The 19,464-nt window shown below is 33.4% G+C and overlaps 1 protein-coding gene across 4 annotated transcripts in view; it reads left to right on the top strand.

Moving 5' to 3' along the window:
- Positions 1-19,464, top strand: part of LOC126881351 (eukaryotic translation initiation factor 4E-binding protein Mextli) — a 141,467-nt gene that overhangs the window by 103,700 nt on the left and 18,303 nt on the right. For 3 of the 4 annotated variants that reach the window (XM_050645598.1, XM_050645599.1, XM_050645597.1), the window contains 2 exons: positions 9,728-9,911; positions 16,955-17,175. In XM_050645598.1, the coding sequence (XP_050501555.1) occupies positions 9,728-9,911; positions 16,955-17,175 (405 nt within the window). The remainder of the gene's footprint in view (positions 1-9,727; positions 9,912-16,954; positions 17,176-19,464) is intronic. The other variant, XM_050645600.1, reaches the window with a different exon arrangement.

Genomic DNA, 19,464 nt, shown 5'->3' with positions numbered 1-19,464 from the left:
ATTTGTATAATTGCAAATTATTAATTCAGTTAATAAATGTGATTATTTCATTCATAGGAAATTCTGACCAATAGAAAGCTACAGAAATCTGAATTAAATCGATAATTTTTGATAATTGCCCGTCGTTAAGTATATTACGTCAGATGCCCTTCGTTGCTACGAAAAAATACATTCAGTGACATTAATGACAATTAATGTTTTAAAAATTATAAAAGTGATGACTTTCAATCGTCAAATATTTATAAAAACTTTGTGTTTAATTGTACTAATTTGTACTTACATAAATAAATTACAATAAAATTTTGGTTTTTAACAGTTTTATTCATGAAATAATCGCAACAACTTGCACTCGAACTCTAAAATTAATATAGAATTTTTGCCCTCGTGACACTTTGACATAATTTCACTCGCAATTTCACGAGCCAACCTTTTCACTCGCCTTTGGCTCGTGAAATTAAAATTGTCAAAGTGTCACTCGGGAAAAATTCAATAATTTTAGAGCTCTTGTGCAATTACTACTGATAATTTTTTCATTAACTATGTATTCAGTGATTGTAATAATTTATATGTACAACAAAAACTAATACTCAGTCGAGAAAAGAGGAAAAGTGTTAAAGTAATTTTTTAATAATATATTGTTACTATGGAACGCTTACAATTTTGAACATCTTTAACAACAAAATACTTTGATCACAGAATATATTATCCTGATGTATTCTCTGCTTGGATCTTCCACAAATAATACACAATAAATAACTTTTTATTAAGTTCGCGTCTAAATCAATTATTTATCAAATACACTCATCATCACCATTCTCTTTGCCTTATCCCTATGCGGGGTCGGCTTCCCTAATTGCATTTCTCCACACAATTCTATCTTGGGTCATATCAATGTTAATCCCCTTTACCAACATGTCCTGCCTTATCGCCTCCCCCAGGTCTTCTTTGGTCTTCCTCTCCTACTCCTTCCAGGAATCTGCACTTCAGCTATTCTTCGTATTGGGTGATTAACGTCTCGACTCGACGTTGAACATGACCAAACCATCTTAAGCTATGCTCTCTCATTTTGGGATCAATCGGTGCCACTCCTAGACTTCCCCTAATATACTCATTTCTAATTTTATCCTTCTTTGTTACTCCACTCATCCATCTAAGCATTCTCATTTCCGTCACATGCATTCGTTGTTCCTAATTCTTTTTCACTGCCCAACATTCAGTTCCGTACATCATAGCCGGTCTTATGGCTGTTTTATAGAATTTTCCCTTAGCCTCATTGGAATTTTTCTGTCACACAACACACCACTCGCTTCTTTCCACTTCATCCATCCAGTCCTAATTCTACTGCATGCATCTTCATCTATTTCTCCATTACTCTGTAATACCGATCCTAGGTACTTAAAACTATTGCCTTTCACAATCATTTCACCATCCAAAGATACCATTTTATTTGTAGTAACTCCATCTTTAAATGAACATTCCAAATACTCTGTTTTTGTCCTACTAAGTTTTAAACCTTTTTCCTCCAGAGTTTTTCTCCACTGTTCCAGTTTTTGTTCTAAGTCTCTTTCACTATTTCCTACTAACACTACATCATCAGCATACATTAGGCACCATGGAATGCTACCCTGTAGTTTCGCTGTTATCTGGTCCAAAACTAATGAGAATAAATAAGGACTAAGCACCGAGCCTTGGTGCAATCCTACTTTCACCTGAAATTTATCAGTCTCTCCCACACCTGTCCTAACACTAGTCGTTACTCCGTCATACATATCTTTCACAATCTTTACATATTCGCCAGGGACTCCTTTCTTATTGAGTGCCACCACATAATCTCTCGAGGAACTCTATCATATGCTTTCTTAAGATCAATGAACACCATATGAGCGTTGGTCTCTTTATTCCTGTATTTTTTCATCAGTTGCCTTACAATGAAAATTGCATCTGTTTTTGATCTGCCCTGCATAAAGCCAAATTGATTATCAGATATTTCGGTTTCTTCACGTATCCGTCTATCAATTACTCTCTCCCATATTTTCATGGTGTGGCTAAGTAGTTTTATAGCCCTGTAGTTTGTACATTGTTGTATGTCTCCCTTGTTTTTGTAGACAGGTACTAATATACTGCTTCTCCATTCGTCTGGCATTTGTCCAACTTCCATAATTCTATTAAATAGACCTGCTAGCCAACTTATTCCTGTCTCTCCCAATGCTATCCATACTTCCCCAGGAATATCATCTGGTCCGACTGCTTTTCCTTTCTTTATTTTTTGAAGCGCTTGAGCCACTTCCTCGTTTGTTATTCTGGTAACCATTGATGTTACTGTCTCCGTTAACTTCACACTCTGTTAACTTACTGACTCCACACTCAGTTAACTTACTGACTCCGTTAACTCCGTTATCAAATACACTATATATCAGTATTATTTAATCAACAACTCAAAATATTCCCGATGCCATGTCAAATATTTAAAATTGTCACTGATTGTAGTCGGAGAGATAAAAGCGGATTTTGTGCGTGATAAGTAATATGGAAAAACTATACGGCGATATGTTGAATTAGTTGTGTACACGACTTTCCCCAACGGCCGGAAACCAGAGTGGGGGACGAGGGTAGTTATAAGGGGTCGAAGTTGCGGTTTTTATTATTTTTTTTTTGTGACGCTCATGATCGAGATAGTGCACCAAAATTTGGGAATAAGTTGATCATGATATAACTAAGTAAAATCTCTAGGAGCGGAACGCTGCGTGACTGACAAAGGGGTGAGGGTAGGGGTGAATATAAAAAATATAAAGGGTTTTTTGCGACGTTTGTGATTGAGATAGTGCAACAAAATTTGGGAATAAGTAGACCATGACATAAATAAGTAAAATCCCCAGAGTCGGAAACCAGAGTTGGGGACGAGAGTAGTTATAAAGGGTCAAAGTCGCGGTTTTTATTATTTTTTTTGTGACGCGCATGGTCGAGATAGTGCACCAAAATTTGGGAATAAGTAGCTAATGACGTAACTAAGTAAAATCTCTAGGGGTGGAACGCTGCGTGGGCGACAAAGGGGTGGGGATAGGGGTGAATATAAAAAATATAAGGGGTTTTTTGCGAGGTTCATGATTGAGATAGTGCTAAAAAATTTGGGAATAAGTAGACCATGACATAACTAAGTAAAATCCCAAGAGCCGGAAACCAGAGTGGGGGACGAGGGTAAGTGGTCAAAGTCGCGGTTTTGATTATTTTTTTTGTGACGCTCATTATCGAGATTATCGAGAGTGCACCAAAATTTGGTAATAAGTAGGTCATGACGTAACTAAGTAAAATATCCAGGGACGGAACGCTGCGAGGCCAAAGGGATGGGGCAGGGGTGAATATAAAAATTATAAGGGATTTTTTGTGACGTTCATGATCGAGATAGTGAACCAAAATTTGGGAGTAAGTAGATCATGACGTAACTAAGCAAAATCTTTAGGGGCGGAAACCAGAGTTGGGGATGAGGGTAGTTGTAAAAGGTCAAAGTCGCAGTTTGTATTATTTTTTGTGACGCAGCACAACATTTGTCCCCCACGCAGCGTTCCGCCACTGGGGATTTTACTTAGTAATGTCATGATCTACTTATTCCCAAATTTTGGTGCACTATCTCGATCACGAACGGCAAAAAAAACCCTTATATTTTTATACTCACCCCTGCCTACCACCCCTTTGTACCCCAAGCAGCGTTCCGCCCCTGGAGATTTTACTTAGTTACGTCATGGCCTACTTACTCCAAAATTTTGGTGCACTATCTCCATCATGAGCGTCACAAAAAAAAATAATAAAAACCTCGACTTTTATCCCTTATAACTATAGTCACAAGTAATGAAGCATACAATAGCACAAACCATACATACTCATAGACGTTTCACGACCATGTTAATCTATGGGATCAAATTAACGCCATCTCTTGATTGGAATGGGAACTAAATTGACAAATTTTAGTTACGTGAGAATTTCAAATTATAAATTTTGCGGGATTTTTGATGAAATTTCGCAGAAAATTAAAACAACAGAAAGACAATTCAATGTTTTATTCAATATTTTACTGAAAACTTCAAATATTCCAATTTGTTTTCAAAATGTTAAACACTACTGCCATGTGTCACGTGAAAGCACTGATGTGTAATATTGAGTTGAATGAAAATTTTTCAAAGAATCTTGTAGGATGATTGTTTAGATAAATATTACCTTATAATCTTTTACAAACTTCCGAAATTATGACACACTTCTCTATTGGAATAAACTGTTTCAGGATCTATTATATTGTTTTTTTTTAATGTGGAGAAACACAACACGGGATGATCAATGTAAACTAAAAATTCTACTCATAAAAACGGAGAGGAGATTAATACAATTGATTAAAATTGTGATTAAATCTAATTAAAAACGTAACACCACTATAATAAAATAATTAAGCCACAAACTGTAAAATAAAAAGTAAATAACAAATTAATTTAATTGTCAACTGTCAGTTGTTAAATATGACAAGAGAATTGACTGACAGCGACATCTCTGGATTGGAATGGTAACTAATTTGCTGTCTTGACCTTGACAATTTACGAGAAACGTCTATGAGTATGTATGGTTTGTGTACAATAGAACAAAGCCTCGCAATTTTTACAGAAAGGATCGATTTGCTTAAAAATTTGAGAATAAGTAGTGGATAGTCCAAGGATCAAAATCTATATGATGTTGAAAGGAGCTTTTACCATGGGGTGGTTGCCACCCCATCTCGGGGGGTGGAAATTTTTTATTATATTTAGACAGCAGAAGTTAGTAAAAACATTTATTCTAAGCAAAAAACGTTCCATACATTTTTTTGATAAAATCAATACTTTTCTATTTATTCGCTATCGAAAGTGTTAGTTTTATATCGAAAAAATCAATGTTTTTAATCAGTTTTCTGCTAATAACTTAAAAAGTTTTCGTTTTATCAAAACAACTTTGCTTAACAAAAATGTACCTTTTGAAAAAATAAACAAATCCGGTTTCCTTAATTTATTTTTAAAACCACTAGTAATCGAGCTATACTTTTTTATATGTTAGCTCTTCTTCGTCAAATGCTAAATATTGTAGATTCAAAGTCAAACGACGGGCAAACTAAGCATTTTTCGAGGGTAGCTTGTTGAAACTAATTTAAAGTATTTAAAAATATCTATCTCTAGAAATAAAAAAGTCTCTAGTTCAAAAATTAAGTGACATAATGAAAAGAATGTCAGTTCTTATTTTTTTTTCAGCAAAAAATTTATCAGAAACAAGCCCCTAATCACCAGCCTAATTAAAATTAGTCATTGACCTTATTTTTGGTCTTCTTTATTTATGATTTATTAATAGGTTCTAGAAGTTTAACCGGCTTAAAATGATTAGTTTTTAATAAAATGGAGTTAAAAGCGAATAACAAATTTTTGTAGTTTTGTAAAAAATGCCCTTTTCTTCGGAATAGAAAGATTAGCATCAGTGATACGAAAAAATGTTTAAATATGAAATTGTAGTTTATTTAATTCCCAAGAACTTGGTTTGCAAAAATTTTTCCTATGTCAAAAATTGAGTGAGCTATTGACAATTAAATCTTGTAATAACATGCAAAAACCACCTTTACCAACCCTTTCAAAGTCACCTCTTTTTGAGATTGAGGATTTTAAAAGGATTTAATACTAATAGCCTTATAGATCTCATAAAAGCCTATAAAATTCTTTGTCGCCAAACTTTTTAGGATTAAAAATTAAAAAGTTACGGCTAAAAAATCATATTCCTTTGAAAAAAAAAGAGAAATCAAATTGGAAGCATAATAATGTAAGTTAGCGGTGTTTTTAGTCATTGGCCTTATTCATTCTTCTTTATTTATCTAGTATTAATAGATTCTAGAAGTTTGACTGGCTTATAATGATTAATTTTTAAAAAACTGGAGTTAAAAGCGAATAAAGAATTTTTGTAGTTTGGTAAAAAATGCCATTTTCCTCAGAATAGAAAGATTAGCATCAGAGATACTGAAACGTGTTTAAATATGAAATTGTGGATTATTTAATTTACAAGAATATGGTTTGAAAAATTTTTTCTGTGGCACAAATTGAGTGAATTGTAGATACCTATACCGAAAAACATTGATTTCTTAGATATAAAACTAACACTTTCGATAGCGAATAAATCGAAAACTATTAATTTTATCAAAAAGATGCATGGCACATTTTTGCTTAGAATGAACGTTTTTATTAACTTTTGCGGTCAAAATATAATAAATAATTTCCACCCCCCGGATGGCGTGGCAACCACCCCCATGGTAAAAGCGCCTTTCGGCATCTTATAGATTTTGATCCTTGGACTATCCACTACTTATTCTCAAATTTTCAAACAAATCGATCCATTCTGTAAAAATTGCGAGATGAAAAGCTTCAGTTCCTGGACTACTACCCTCGTCCCCCACTCTGGTTTCCGCCTTTGGGGATTTTACTTGGTTATGTCGTGGTCTACTTATTCCCAAATTTTGGTGCACTACCTCAATCACGAACGTCGCAAAAACCCCTTATATTTTTTATATTCACTCCTGCCCCACCCCTTTGTCGGCCACGCAGCGCTCCACTCCTGGAGACTTTACTTAGTTACGTCATGACCTACTTATTCCCAAATTTTGGTGCACTATGTCGATCATGAGTATCCCAAAAAATATAATAAAAACCGCGACTTTGGCCCCTTATAACTACCCTCGTCCCCCACTCTGATTTCCGGCTTTGGGGATTTTACTTAGTTATGTCATGGTCTACTTATTCCCAAATTTTGGTGCACTATCTCAATCACCAACGTCGCAAAAAACCCCTTATATTTTTTATATTCACCCCTACCCCCACCCCTTTGTCGGCCACGCAGCGTTCCGCCCCTAGAGATTTTATTTAGTTACGTCATGACCTACTTATTCCCAAATTTTGGTGCACTATCTCGATCATGAGCGTCACAAAAAAAATAACCGCGACTTTGACCCATTATAACTACCCTCGTCCCCCACTCTGGTTTCCGGCCGAAAATACGTACCCATCCCCTTAAGGACTTCGCATTATTATGTGGACGAGAAGAATTTTTATTTCTGTTGTTATTTTTTGAGAGGATTGCACACAGGGTGTAAGTCTGGAAGAACTTAATTTGTGTTACTTGAGCGATAATTGTAGGACTGAGAAGTATTAGAAGGAGGAGAATGTTTAGTATTGTGTACATATGAGTTTTGATGTAGCAGGGTGTGATGCTTCTTTGAGCATATGGAACAACCTCGGGAAGAGCAATCAGCAAGGGTGTGTCTTGTACCCAAACAGTTGAAGCACATATTTGATCTTATAAAATTATATCCTTCCGAAAAAGAAAGAGAAGAAAATTGCTTGCAAGATTATATTTTGTGTGATGAATCGTTGCAGTAATTCCATTTGATGTAATTGAGAGAGGGGAGAGGTGAAGAGGTATTTGAATGAAGAGAAGTAGCGTTAGATTTAGTGTGTGATTTATCCCTTTTTGATCCAGTTGTTAGGTCTGCAAGAATATTGCAGCGTTCATTAAGAATCTCAAAAAGTTCGACAACTGAGGGAGTACAACTTCTATCTCTTCTTTCACCATAATATCGTTTGGTGGCAAAATCGAGCTTGCGTGTAATTAAATTAGTTAAAATATAATCCCATGATTCGATGGGAACGTGAAAATTTCTTCTTAGATCATTTGTAAACTCACTCAATGAGTGATAATTGCTCCTTGAGAGAGTAGGGAAATCTATTATTTAGTTAATATGGGCATTTATTATAGCAAGATAATTATCATATTTCTTTTCGAGGATATTTATGGCGAGATCAAAATTTTCATTTGTGACTTCAAGTGAATCGATTAAATTTAGTGGTTCACCGCGGAGAGAAGATTTTAAGTAAATAAATTTTTGAGCCTTGGTAAGAATGTGGTTTTCAGTTATAAGGGAGGAAAATAGTTGATAGAAAGAGGGCCATTACTATAGTCGCCATTGAAACTTGTAACAGAAATAGGAGGTAGCCTTACATTGGAATGATTAATGTGTTCGTGTTGAGAGGATAGAGGAGAAGGAGATTCAACTTTTGACAATTGCGCCAATTTACCGTCAATTCGTGACATAGCAGAAAAGTATTTATGTTCAATTGCGTCTCTATTTTCGGTATGCAAGTCAACATTCTCGTCTGTGCACCGAGCACCAATTTCAACTTACTTGAACAGCCTTGCTGCTATGTACGTTGACGATTCTTTTTGAAATCGTCCCACCAGGGGTACCAAATTATGTGTAGGAACGCTCCACCAACTTATTCTTTCACTTGATGAATGTCTTGTTCCCCACATAAGACGAGAACCTACTTCTTTCTAGCTTGATTGCAAAGACTGATGAAATTTTGTCGAGTCGAAACAAGGTTTGATTCGGCGTTGAAATGATTGGGTTATTATCTTGGGGAAATATACTTATTTTATTTCGTATCACAAACACTTTTTAACACTTTGAAAATACTAAAAATAACTAAATTCTTATCGACTAATTTGCTATGTATCAAATTTTTATTTAATTATATGTGACAAGCGAGAATTGTCAAAATCTGAAGTAGTAATAAGAGAGCCGTGAATTGAGACTATTTACATTATGTGCTACATACTAACAAGACTTTTACAGAAGGGAAAATGAATTAAGAAATATTTTTAACGATATGTGACGGAGTTGTAACATTGTCTATTATCAATATGTTTTTTTGTAGCATTAGGAATGAATTTTTCTTTTCACCATTTTATAAAATAATTGGTACTATTCACTTCTTCGTCGTAATCCCCGCTTTTTGTTCCTGATTTAAGAATGGTAAGAGCCCCAGGCACCAATCTTGCTTCACCTCCAGTCTTTTAGTTACAGCGCTGTAATGCTAAGTTTACTTCATTAAATTATGAAATTTTGACACTATTGACATTTATGAAATTTTAACACTATTTACACTTAAAATTCATAGATTAGGTTAGGTAAAATCTATCCTGGCTTTTAACTAGGAGTAATTCAATTTTACTGCTCTGTTATGCTTGTTTGTGATTGGTCGAACCGCAGGCAAGTTTACCCCATTAAATTATGAAATTTTGACACTATTGACATGTATGAAATTTTAACACTATTTACATTCATAGGTTAATTAAGCTATATCGGCGTTTTTTTGTGTTTGATGAGTTATTCTCTTTAATTTTTAGATTCTTAATCTGCATTTATTTAAAAAAAGACTTCTTTTTATAACTCTTTAGTGAAGTATTATTGTTATTGACCTTATAAGCTGTCCGATACTGATTACTTTACTGCCGTCGGAGGCCGACTTGGCCAACCAAAAAAGAAGATAAATCTGGTGATTTTTATGACATTATTGGGTGTAAATCTGTCTTTTGAGTTTACTCCTCCTAGTTTAAATCATATCTCTAATTTTTGTAATTATTAATCTATGAAAACTACACTTACTATTTTGGCTGTTATTAGTACAATTAAATACGCGATATTTATTTTATTTGCTATTTTTTATCAAATTTGTTATACAAACAATGGCATTTTACAAAGATGCCTCTAATATTGTTAAATTTCGCTGCTGCTCACGCTGGCATAGTTTCAGGGTATCCCCACGATGGTCACACAGGGAGCGAATAATATACAATTATTTTCTTTTCCTCGAGGGTTTAGTTACGTATACTTTTTTATTTTTAGACCAGCAAATTGGTTCTAGACGAATATTTTTCCGGCGAACCGATTCACGACGTTGCTCAATTCTACAGTTTCGATAGTTTGCCACAACCAATTATATCCGAAGAGTTTCCTTCCACTCCTCTCTCACCACCGGAGTCTCTACCGTCACCCGAAGTAGTTCCAAATGGAGAGGCGGACGAACCAGGTAAGATATATCTCATTCCGTTTAACATAGTTTGTGCTTTCTAAAACAACGTTTGCTTTGGCCATTCCATATTTTTGTGGTGAAAAACTCCTAGAAAAACAGTATGGTGGTTGGTTTTATTAGTTAGTTGTATTTGATGGTTAATTATAAAGACTCTACTAGTTTTTTACGTGCATTGGCTAATGAAAAAATAGAAACTAGCAGGTTAAAAATCAACATTTGTGCTCATACGACCATTTTAAATTCGGTCATCCAATAATTTGCATTGAAAATGAAGCAGCTGAATACAATAGTCTTGAATCTGCTTCTAGTACTATTTCGTTTGGTGTTGTCTTTCAAATGAAAATCACTGCTGTCAACTCTATTTTCGTCCATGTTTGCAAGCTAACACTTTGGCGTATTGTCAAAATAGACAAATTTTCAGATCACTTGGTACTGTCATACTCAACCTAATAAAATGCGATTCTATAAAGATACTAAAATTGTTATCCTCAAAAAGTAAATAACTTACAATGTGACTCCGGTTAAATCTGTGACAAGACATCTCGTAACGCGACAGTTCGTAACCCTACAAATGGTAACGGATAATTCGTAACGTCAAAGTTGAATTATTCTATTTATTTTTGTGAACTTGGAAACTAACTTGTATTATAGTATGGTATAACTAGATCCAAACCCAGACATCCAAAGTGAAAGTTATCCTCCAACACCAAATTGTTCTATATGGTCCACATAATGTTCAGAAAAAATTCACACCATTTTGAGCGTCGGGTTTGGGGGGGGGCGGAGAGGGGGAGAAATCGGTAAATTCGTAATTTTTTAAGTTTTTCGTCAATATTTCTAAAACTATGCGGTTTAGCATAAACAACCTTCTATACAAAAATGTTCTACATTAAATTTGAAACAAAAAAGGCCCTATGCATAATCCTTCTAAAATGAACGGTTCCAAAGTTACGGAGGCAGTATAGTATTATTGGTCCAAAAAAGGCCTAGCCCAGACATTAAAAGTAAAAGTTTTCCTCCAACACCAAATTGTTCTATATGGTTCAGATATTGTTCAGTAAAAAGTTACACCATTTTCTAGGGTCCGGTTTGGGGGGGGAGATGGGGGAGAAATCGCTAAATTAGTAGTTTTTTATGTTCTTCGTCAATATTTCTAAAAATATGCTTTAGCGTAAACAATGTTCTATACAAAAATGGTTTACATCAAATTTAAAACAAAAAAGGTCCTATACATAATTGTTATAAAAATTGTTATACGGAGGGTGAAAAGTGGAGGTTTTCGATACTTTTTATATTTTTTGGGCAATTTATAATATTTTTACTGATTGAAAGAAAGTTTCTTTAACAGGATTTGTTATTTCAGTGGCCGATGGTACGTTAGTGATAAGCCCTTAAGGAAACGTCAACCTCACCACCCAAAATCATCATCAATTGTCCAAAAAAATATAAAAAATTTCGAAAACCTCCACATTTCACCCTCCGTAACTCTGGAACCGTTGATTTTATAACAATTATGGATAGGACCATTTTTGTTTTAAATTTTATGTAGAACGTTTTTGTATAGAAAATTGTTTACGCTTAAACATAGTTTTAGAAATATTGACGAAAAACGTAAAGAAACTACTAATTTACCGACTTCTTCCCCATCTTCCTCCCAAACCGGACGCTCAAAATGGTGTAACTTTTTACTGAACAATATGTGGACCATATAGAACAATTTGGTGTTGGAGGAAAACTTTTACTTTGGATGTCTGGGTTAGGCCTTTTTTCGGAATGGGACGTTTCGGCGTCGCCGTTTCGGCGTGGCCATTTCGGCGTGGCCGTTTGGGCGTAGAGCCGTTTCGGCGTAGGCCGTTTCGGCGTAGGCCGTTTCGGCGTCGGCCATTTCGGCGTCAAATTTTATTTTAGTTGACTAAATACCTACATTGAGGTTTATTGGTCAGGCAATTTTTTGGAAAAAAATCTTTTAATATAGTTATTTAAATACATTGGAGTTCATTGGTCACACAATTTTAACATTAATGGTCAAGTAGAAAAATAAACTAAATATATTTCTTTTATAAACATTTTGTTATATTTTATTCTGCAAATACCTATATTGGATTTTTTATTAATGCATATTAATAATAATTGCTGTTCTCTTAATTGTCCCAGAGCTAATTAGATGATAACTGACATTTTTCAACTTTAATTAGACATACATTATATGGTATATAGACGGAGAATTTTAATATTGTTAAAATATCTTTTTTAAGCAAAAATATTTGCAGAATGTATATTTTTATAACCCTACATGGGGATGGCCCGTTTCGGCGCCGGCGATTCGGCGCCAGCGATTCGGCGTCGGCGTTTCGGCGCCTGCCGGTTCGGCGCCCGCCGATTCGGCGCCCGCCGATTCGGCGCCGGCTGATTCGGCGACAGATACTTTGGCAAAGTGAGAGAGAAAAAAAATAGTTGTTAATGTATGATAGTCTGAAATTTTCTTTAACAAAAAATGTAGAGTCAGGAGAACAATTTTCGACATTTTAATTTTAGAAGATGTAAAATAATACCCGAAAGTTAGGTTTGGACCGAAGGGTTAGGTCTTCCTCCTTTGAAAATTGTACTGTATAATATATAATATATATAATATATTAATTTTTTAATTAATTATGTGCAATTAAATAGCTTACATTTACAAAAGTTGGAAAAAATAACATTTAATATATTTTTTTAGTGTGGTATAGATATAAATCAAGAGCCTCTTAAATTTCTAAAAAAGTAACGTAGGTATAATCTAATGTCTTACTAATAGACTCCAATGTAGGTATTTAGTCAACTAAAATAAAATCTCTGACGCCGAAATGGCCGACGCCGAAACGGCCTACGCCGAAACGGCTCTACGCCCAAACGGCCACGCCGAAATGGCCACGCCGAAACGGCGACGCCGAAATGTCCTAGACCCGGCCTTTTTTGGACCAATTAACTAACTACGTCCGTAACTTTGGAACCGTTCATTTTAGGATTATGTATAGGGCCTTTTTTATTTCAAATTTAATGTAGAACATTTTTGTATAGAAGGTTGTTCATGCTAAACCGCATAGTTTTAGAAATATTGACGAAAAACTTAAAAAATTACGAATTTACCGATTTCTCCCCCTCTCCGCCCCCCCAAACCCGACGCTCAAAAAGGTGTGACTTTTTTCTGAACATTATATGGATCATATAGAAAAATTTGGTGTTGGAGGATAACTTTCACTTTGGATGCCTGGGTTATGTCATTTTTTGAATCAATTCTATCGTACTATTACAGTTACAATTAAAATTACGTTTATCAATTTAAAGAACCAGCATCAGGATAAACATTTGAACACGTTTCATATTTCTTGGAGAAATATATTTTGCTTAGAATGAACGTTTTTATTAACTTTTGAGGTTAAAATATAATAAATAATTTCCACCCCCGAGATGGCGTGGCAGCCACCCCCATGGTAAAAGCGCCTTTCGGCAAAGTAAATATAATCTAGTAATTTAAATTATATTAATTATTATAGTAAATACATTATTAAGAGCGTACTCGCAAATTTTCGGGCCAATGCATTTTTTTCGAATCCTGAAAAAAGTAATCAATATTTTGGAAAAATTTAAACGCAGAATGAAAGATTACATTATTAACGAAGCCTGAAAGTCCCTTAGAATAAACAAAAAGTTTCTTTGAATGAGATATTTGAAATTGAAAATCACTCTTCTTTTTTATCCCTGTAACTTATTAAAATAAACATTATAGAAGTTTCCAGGGACTTTCGACCCTTGGTAATAATGTAATCTTTCATTCTACGTTTAATTTTTTCAAAAATACTTATTAGTTTTCTCATGATTCGAAAAAAATAAATGCATTTAAAAAGCATTAGCTCGAAATTTTGTGCCTACGCTTTTAAACGGTTTTTATTTGTTTCCTTATTTTTCGGACATATTTAAAAAAAAATCTTTAGTTGTCATATTAACAAGAATATATTATGCAAAAGTATGTGCAAAATATTTTAAAAATAACTGGTCTTAAAAAAAGTACCATTACTTTTAGTATATGAATGTATGCAAAATGCGTTTTTGTGTAAATTAAGTAATAATGAATTTGCTAAAAAAACTTCGAACTGTCGCCGTTACAAATTGACGGCGTTACGAGATGTCATGGAACCAAATCCGTGAAAAGACATCTCGTAATATCTGCTTTTATATTTATTTTCCAAGATTTCATTTGTTGCTAACCTTTCTTCATATTATACTATTTTTTTCTAAATGTAGTTTATTTGGGGTCAAAGTTTTCATAAATTTTCTTCTTATTAAAATAATTGTTTCTCGTTTTCTATTTTTTAAAACATTATTATTTTTTTAAACCTGTGTAATTGTCTCTCCCACAGTGTATTATTTTGTTGAGATACATTACTATTTAGTTCTGAAGCTATTTCCTTGTGGCATTTTTATGATTAATTATTTATATGGGAAATAAGCCACAATTAAAATGAAAAAAAAGTTGGGGTTAATTTCATGTAATCGAATGAACTATCTTTCAGTAAGTCGTCCCAGGAACGCAACTCATAAATATTGGCAATATCATTTTAAAGTCTTCTACTTTAAAATGTATAATATATGTCTGAATTGCCAATATAAATGAGTGAGATTAAATAAATTATTAGAAGAATTTTTTTGCTTAGCAACAACACTTTAGTTTATTTTAGTAATATTTTGTATTTTGACAACGGCACCCGATTTGGGCGTCGAAACGTTAATAAAATTATTTTTTTTTTCATTTTAATTGTGGCTTATTTCCCATATAAATAATTAATTACTATTTAGCATGCCCCTCGTACATTATTTCTGTATATAACCAGTATCTTTTACTCTAAGTTTAAAATAATATGATCGGTCCTTTATCGGATAGGTACATACAGCATAAACACAACGTTTATCGGTTATAAATGTTTGAGAGTAACATCCCATTCCATGTAACAAAAATTAAGTTCACTATCCGGTTCTGAGTTTCTCCATTTAAAAGCTCCTATCAATAAAATTGCCATTATGATATGATCAGCTTCAGCATTTATTTTAAGAAGAATGATTAGACCAGATAAATTTTAGCAAAATACGAGTCCTTTCTGTGACACTTTAATGACAACTGCTTTTCATGAATTTGGTGATAACATTTTTTTACTTTTAAACAATAATATTGTTTATTATACAGTGATGAGCGCGCTAGTAACCGGCAAAATAACGCAAAAGATGGAAAACATTAAATTGTGAGATAAGAAGAAATGAAAATAGTGGAGGTGGGAAATTTAGCAATAAAAACCTAATAATTTATATTATGTTTATTGTTTCCCACCTTTAGACGTATCAGAGGAGTATGTAAACTAAAACTGTCACAGTGTCAGTTGCCAAACTCGTCCGATACGTCTAAAAGTGGGAAACAATAAATATAATATACATTTATAGGTTTTTATCGCTAAATTTCCCAACTTCACTTGTTTCATTTCTTTTTATCTCACAACTTAATATGTTTCCATCTTTTGCGATATTCTGCCGGTTATCAGCGCGCTCATCACTGTATAAATATTATTATACAATGAGGACGTTTAGGTTGGAATAAATTCATTTTCTCGAGAATGGGGTATTTTGGAGATAAATCCCTAAACAAGTCGATTTTTGTTTTTGAATTATGATTTTTTGGCATGTATATCATGCTGGCGACGTCATAAATTTTGGCGTGATGGCGTAATCGATGATTTTGTTTAAATAAGAATAGGAGTCGTGTGCTAGCCCATTTGAAAGTATATTCAATTCTCTATTCATTAATATAAATACTAACATAATTATTTATACAGGTGTTTGGAAACAAATTTTTGATTAAATTAATTGGCGCAAAAAGAAGAATGTAAACAATTTAGTTAATTCAAAATACATTTTATTGCTGTCAAAAAACAGGTAAAAATGTTTATTTCACAAATTAACATTGCTTTTCGCCTAAATTGACTGTTCATACTGCTAAGAGACAGGTGGCTGGCAGTTTTAACATTGATTTAAATGAAAAACCATATTTATTTGTCAAATAAACCTTTCTTTCTGTTTTCTAACAGCACTAAAATGTATTTTGAATTAAATGAATTACATACATTCTTCATTTTGTCTCAATTAATTTAATTAAAAAAACAATTTTTTTGGACACACTGTATAAAATTACATTTATATTATTGAATAGAGAAATAAATAACCTTTCAAATGAGCTATCGCACGACCCCTATTATCATTAAAAAAATCATCGATTACGTCATCACGCCCAGACGGATGACGTCACTAGTATGAAATATATATCAAAAAATTGTAATCTAAAAATAAAAATCGACTCTTTCGGCATATCCTTAAAATCTAATAACTACTGCCAAATATCGAGGTGGACTGTTTTCTTTGGCCCACCCTGTATATTATCTACACTGTTAAAACTTTAAGCCACCGACAACTTAATTTGATCAACTGTTAGGATTTGATGGAACACACAACGCGTTTACCAACACCAAACGTTTATTTCATTTTATTTTACCTCAATATACAGTACATAGTTAGGATTGCGTATCTTTACACAGTCGTCATCGCTTAAAGTATACAATATATCGAGAGAACATGTACTCGTATATTCTGTTTAAAAATTAAAAACTCTGTGTAAAATAACACTATTTTAAAAGCTACATTTCGGCTTTGGATCATACTCATTGTCATAATATAAATAAAATTGAAATGTCATGAATTGTACTAAAAAGTGAGAGTTATTTTGTATAGTTATCTTTTTTCGATGTAAGGAGTCTGCAAGCGTTCATAAAAACGACATTTACTTGTTAAAAAATACGGTAACTAATATTTGTCTTTTTTTATCGCCTGTGGGAGACGACTATTTTGATCTAGATAAAAATTATGTGTTGTGTATTTCGACAAGCGTTATGACGCCTGACTAAAGATCCACCTTCTCTACTGTATCTCTTAGAGGTTAATATGCATCCTCTTTCTACCGCTAGATAAGATAAAACTGCGCAAACCTCGCCTCTCTGTCGAAGAGATGCTCAAGGGTAAATCTAACAGCATCGACAAAGAAGATAAAGAGAGAACTCCTTCCAAGCCCACTCACGTAACATATTCCATTGAGTTCTTGGCGCACCTGGCTATGTCTCCGATGTGTCTCACGCAACCGAGCGAATGGGAGAGAATATGTAAGGAGTATCCTTTACTTATGAGAAACGTAAGTAGACTATTAATGTTTTTTGTTGTGATTAACTATAATCTAATTGATCAATTTCTAGGAGTGGTTTTAGTTTGAGTTTTTATGGAATGGTAATAACTCTTTGGCTGAAAGTAACCAAAAATATCATTCAGAATTACAAAATATAAAAAGATTGTTTTGCTCACTTTTCTAATTTGAATAACTTGATGAAAATATCATTTTACAAAGTTTGAGATATCACGATTGATTTTACGTTGGTGTTTCATATATACCGCTTTTTCAATAATGTCAATTTATTTCCTCTATTTTTTGTTGTACATAGTGGAATGTTAATAATATAACTTACCAAGTACAACTCGAAATTTTGAAGATATACATAATTTCAATTCTGTTGTTAAATTGGTGGTTAAGTTTTCATCGTGTTAAAAATATCTTCTGGAAAAACTTGTTTGTAATATCGATGGCTTAGTGTGAAAACCTCGTATCTCATTAAACTACAATTTTACAGGAGAGGCAAAAAACTGATTTTCTGCATAATATAACTTAAAAACAAAAATTACCCCTACATATTTTTAATTCGAGTACATTGAGACAAATATCTGATATTGGCCTAGAGCTAAAAGTGTTAAATCTTGCTGTTAAATTGGAAATAAAAATATTAACTATGAAAAACACGTAAATATCCTTGCAGTATATAGAGCCCTTGTCCAAGTAACTATGATAACCTCGTATATCTTGATATACGTGTTTTTCATCTTAAATGAGATTGTGTTCATTATTATTTACGAGGTTTTCATTTTTCGGAACATGTTGCACACCTCCAAATACTAGGTTGATACCGTACAAATCTTTTGATTTAAGGTTCATAAACTGTTTCTGTACGCAGGACTACCTTTTACTGTTCATAAAAAACATTTCTCCAAATCGAATCTCTCAAACAAATACTCCAAATTAAATACCAAAGTCTTGGTTATAAATATACGTGGTATTCACACTAAATCAAGAGAGCAATGGATATACGTGGTTTCTTTTTTCGGCTGTAGAAAATAGTCAAGTGTATTTGGAATTTTTCTAACAGTTGTAAATCGTGAGATACAAAGTTTTCAAACTAAAACCACCAAAATGTCATTTTCGAAAAAAAAAATGAGATACGAGGTTTTCACACTAAGCCATCGATATATATTTAAATTTGTGGCTGTAATTTTTTTTATTTAACCTCCAAATTTATTTACAATCTGTAAAGCAAGTTACAATGAGTAGGTAAATGTTGTGACCACTAGTGTAGGTGACTTGGAGAAAATGATTATTTAATCATTTTCTTTACATATACACTTCTTCAAGAAATTAACGCACCGCCTTAAAAATTGATCATTTTTAATGTCTCGAATTTCCTAAACCTGCTGTCTGATTGAAGTGATTTATAGCCTTATTCTTTAACAATATCGCTGTAATAATATTGTTGCTAGACACGTAAATTTTCATTGTATACCGGGTGGTTTTTTTTATGGACAAAGTCGCATCCACCCGAAAGTTATTAGCGACATTTTTGTAACATTTGTAACAATATTAAATCAAAAATTTGTAACAATTAATTACAATTTGTAAATAATTAAACCTTTGGAACAATAATTGAATTCTACGCACTTAACACCTTATTTTTGAAATGAACTTTTAGATCGCTAGCGACACTCCGACACTCTGTTTCTGATGCATCATTAGTGATAGCGTTACGCGCACTAGTATCTGCTTGTTAATTTCCTTCTATACCTATGTGTGATGGTATCCACAGGAAGTGGATTCTTCTGAAACTTTCTTGAGCTTCCATTAGCTCGGCCTTGATTCTTTTCTCAATGGGGTGTTTATGGTATATATTTTGCATAGCTTTGACTGCGCTAAGAGAGTCAGAAAGGACTATGGTTTGTTTTTTAACCAAGAGGAGTGATTCAAATTTACCGCGCTGTATTGCTTGTTTGTAATTGGTCCAACCGCAGGCAAGTTTACTCCATTGCTATAAAATTTTGACACTAATGACATTTATCAAATTTTGACACTAGTGACATTTCATAGGTTAATTAAGTTATATCGGCAGTTTTTGTGTTTTCTGTGTGATTCCTTTAATTTTTAGATTGTTAGTCTGCTTTTATATAAAAAGCAGTTGTTTTTGGAAGTCTTTAGCGTCGTATTAATTTAATATAATATTTATGGATTACCGTTGAGGGCCGACTAGATCAACCAAAAAAGAAGATGTATTTGGTTATTATTCTAGTGACTTTCTTGGGTGTGAATCTGTCTTTTTAGGTTACTCCT

This window comes from Diabrotica virgifera, chromosome 3 (genome assembly GCF_917563875.1).
Source record: "Diabrotica virgifera virgifera chromosome 3, PGI_DIABVI_V3a".
NCBI classification, from domain to species: domain Eukaryota; kingdom Metazoa; phylum Arthropoda; class Insecta; order Coleoptera; family Chrysomelidae; genus Diabrotica; species Diabrotica virgifera.
Note: the sequence above shows the minus strand (reverse complement) of the source record. Positions and strands in the feature narration are given on the sequence as shown.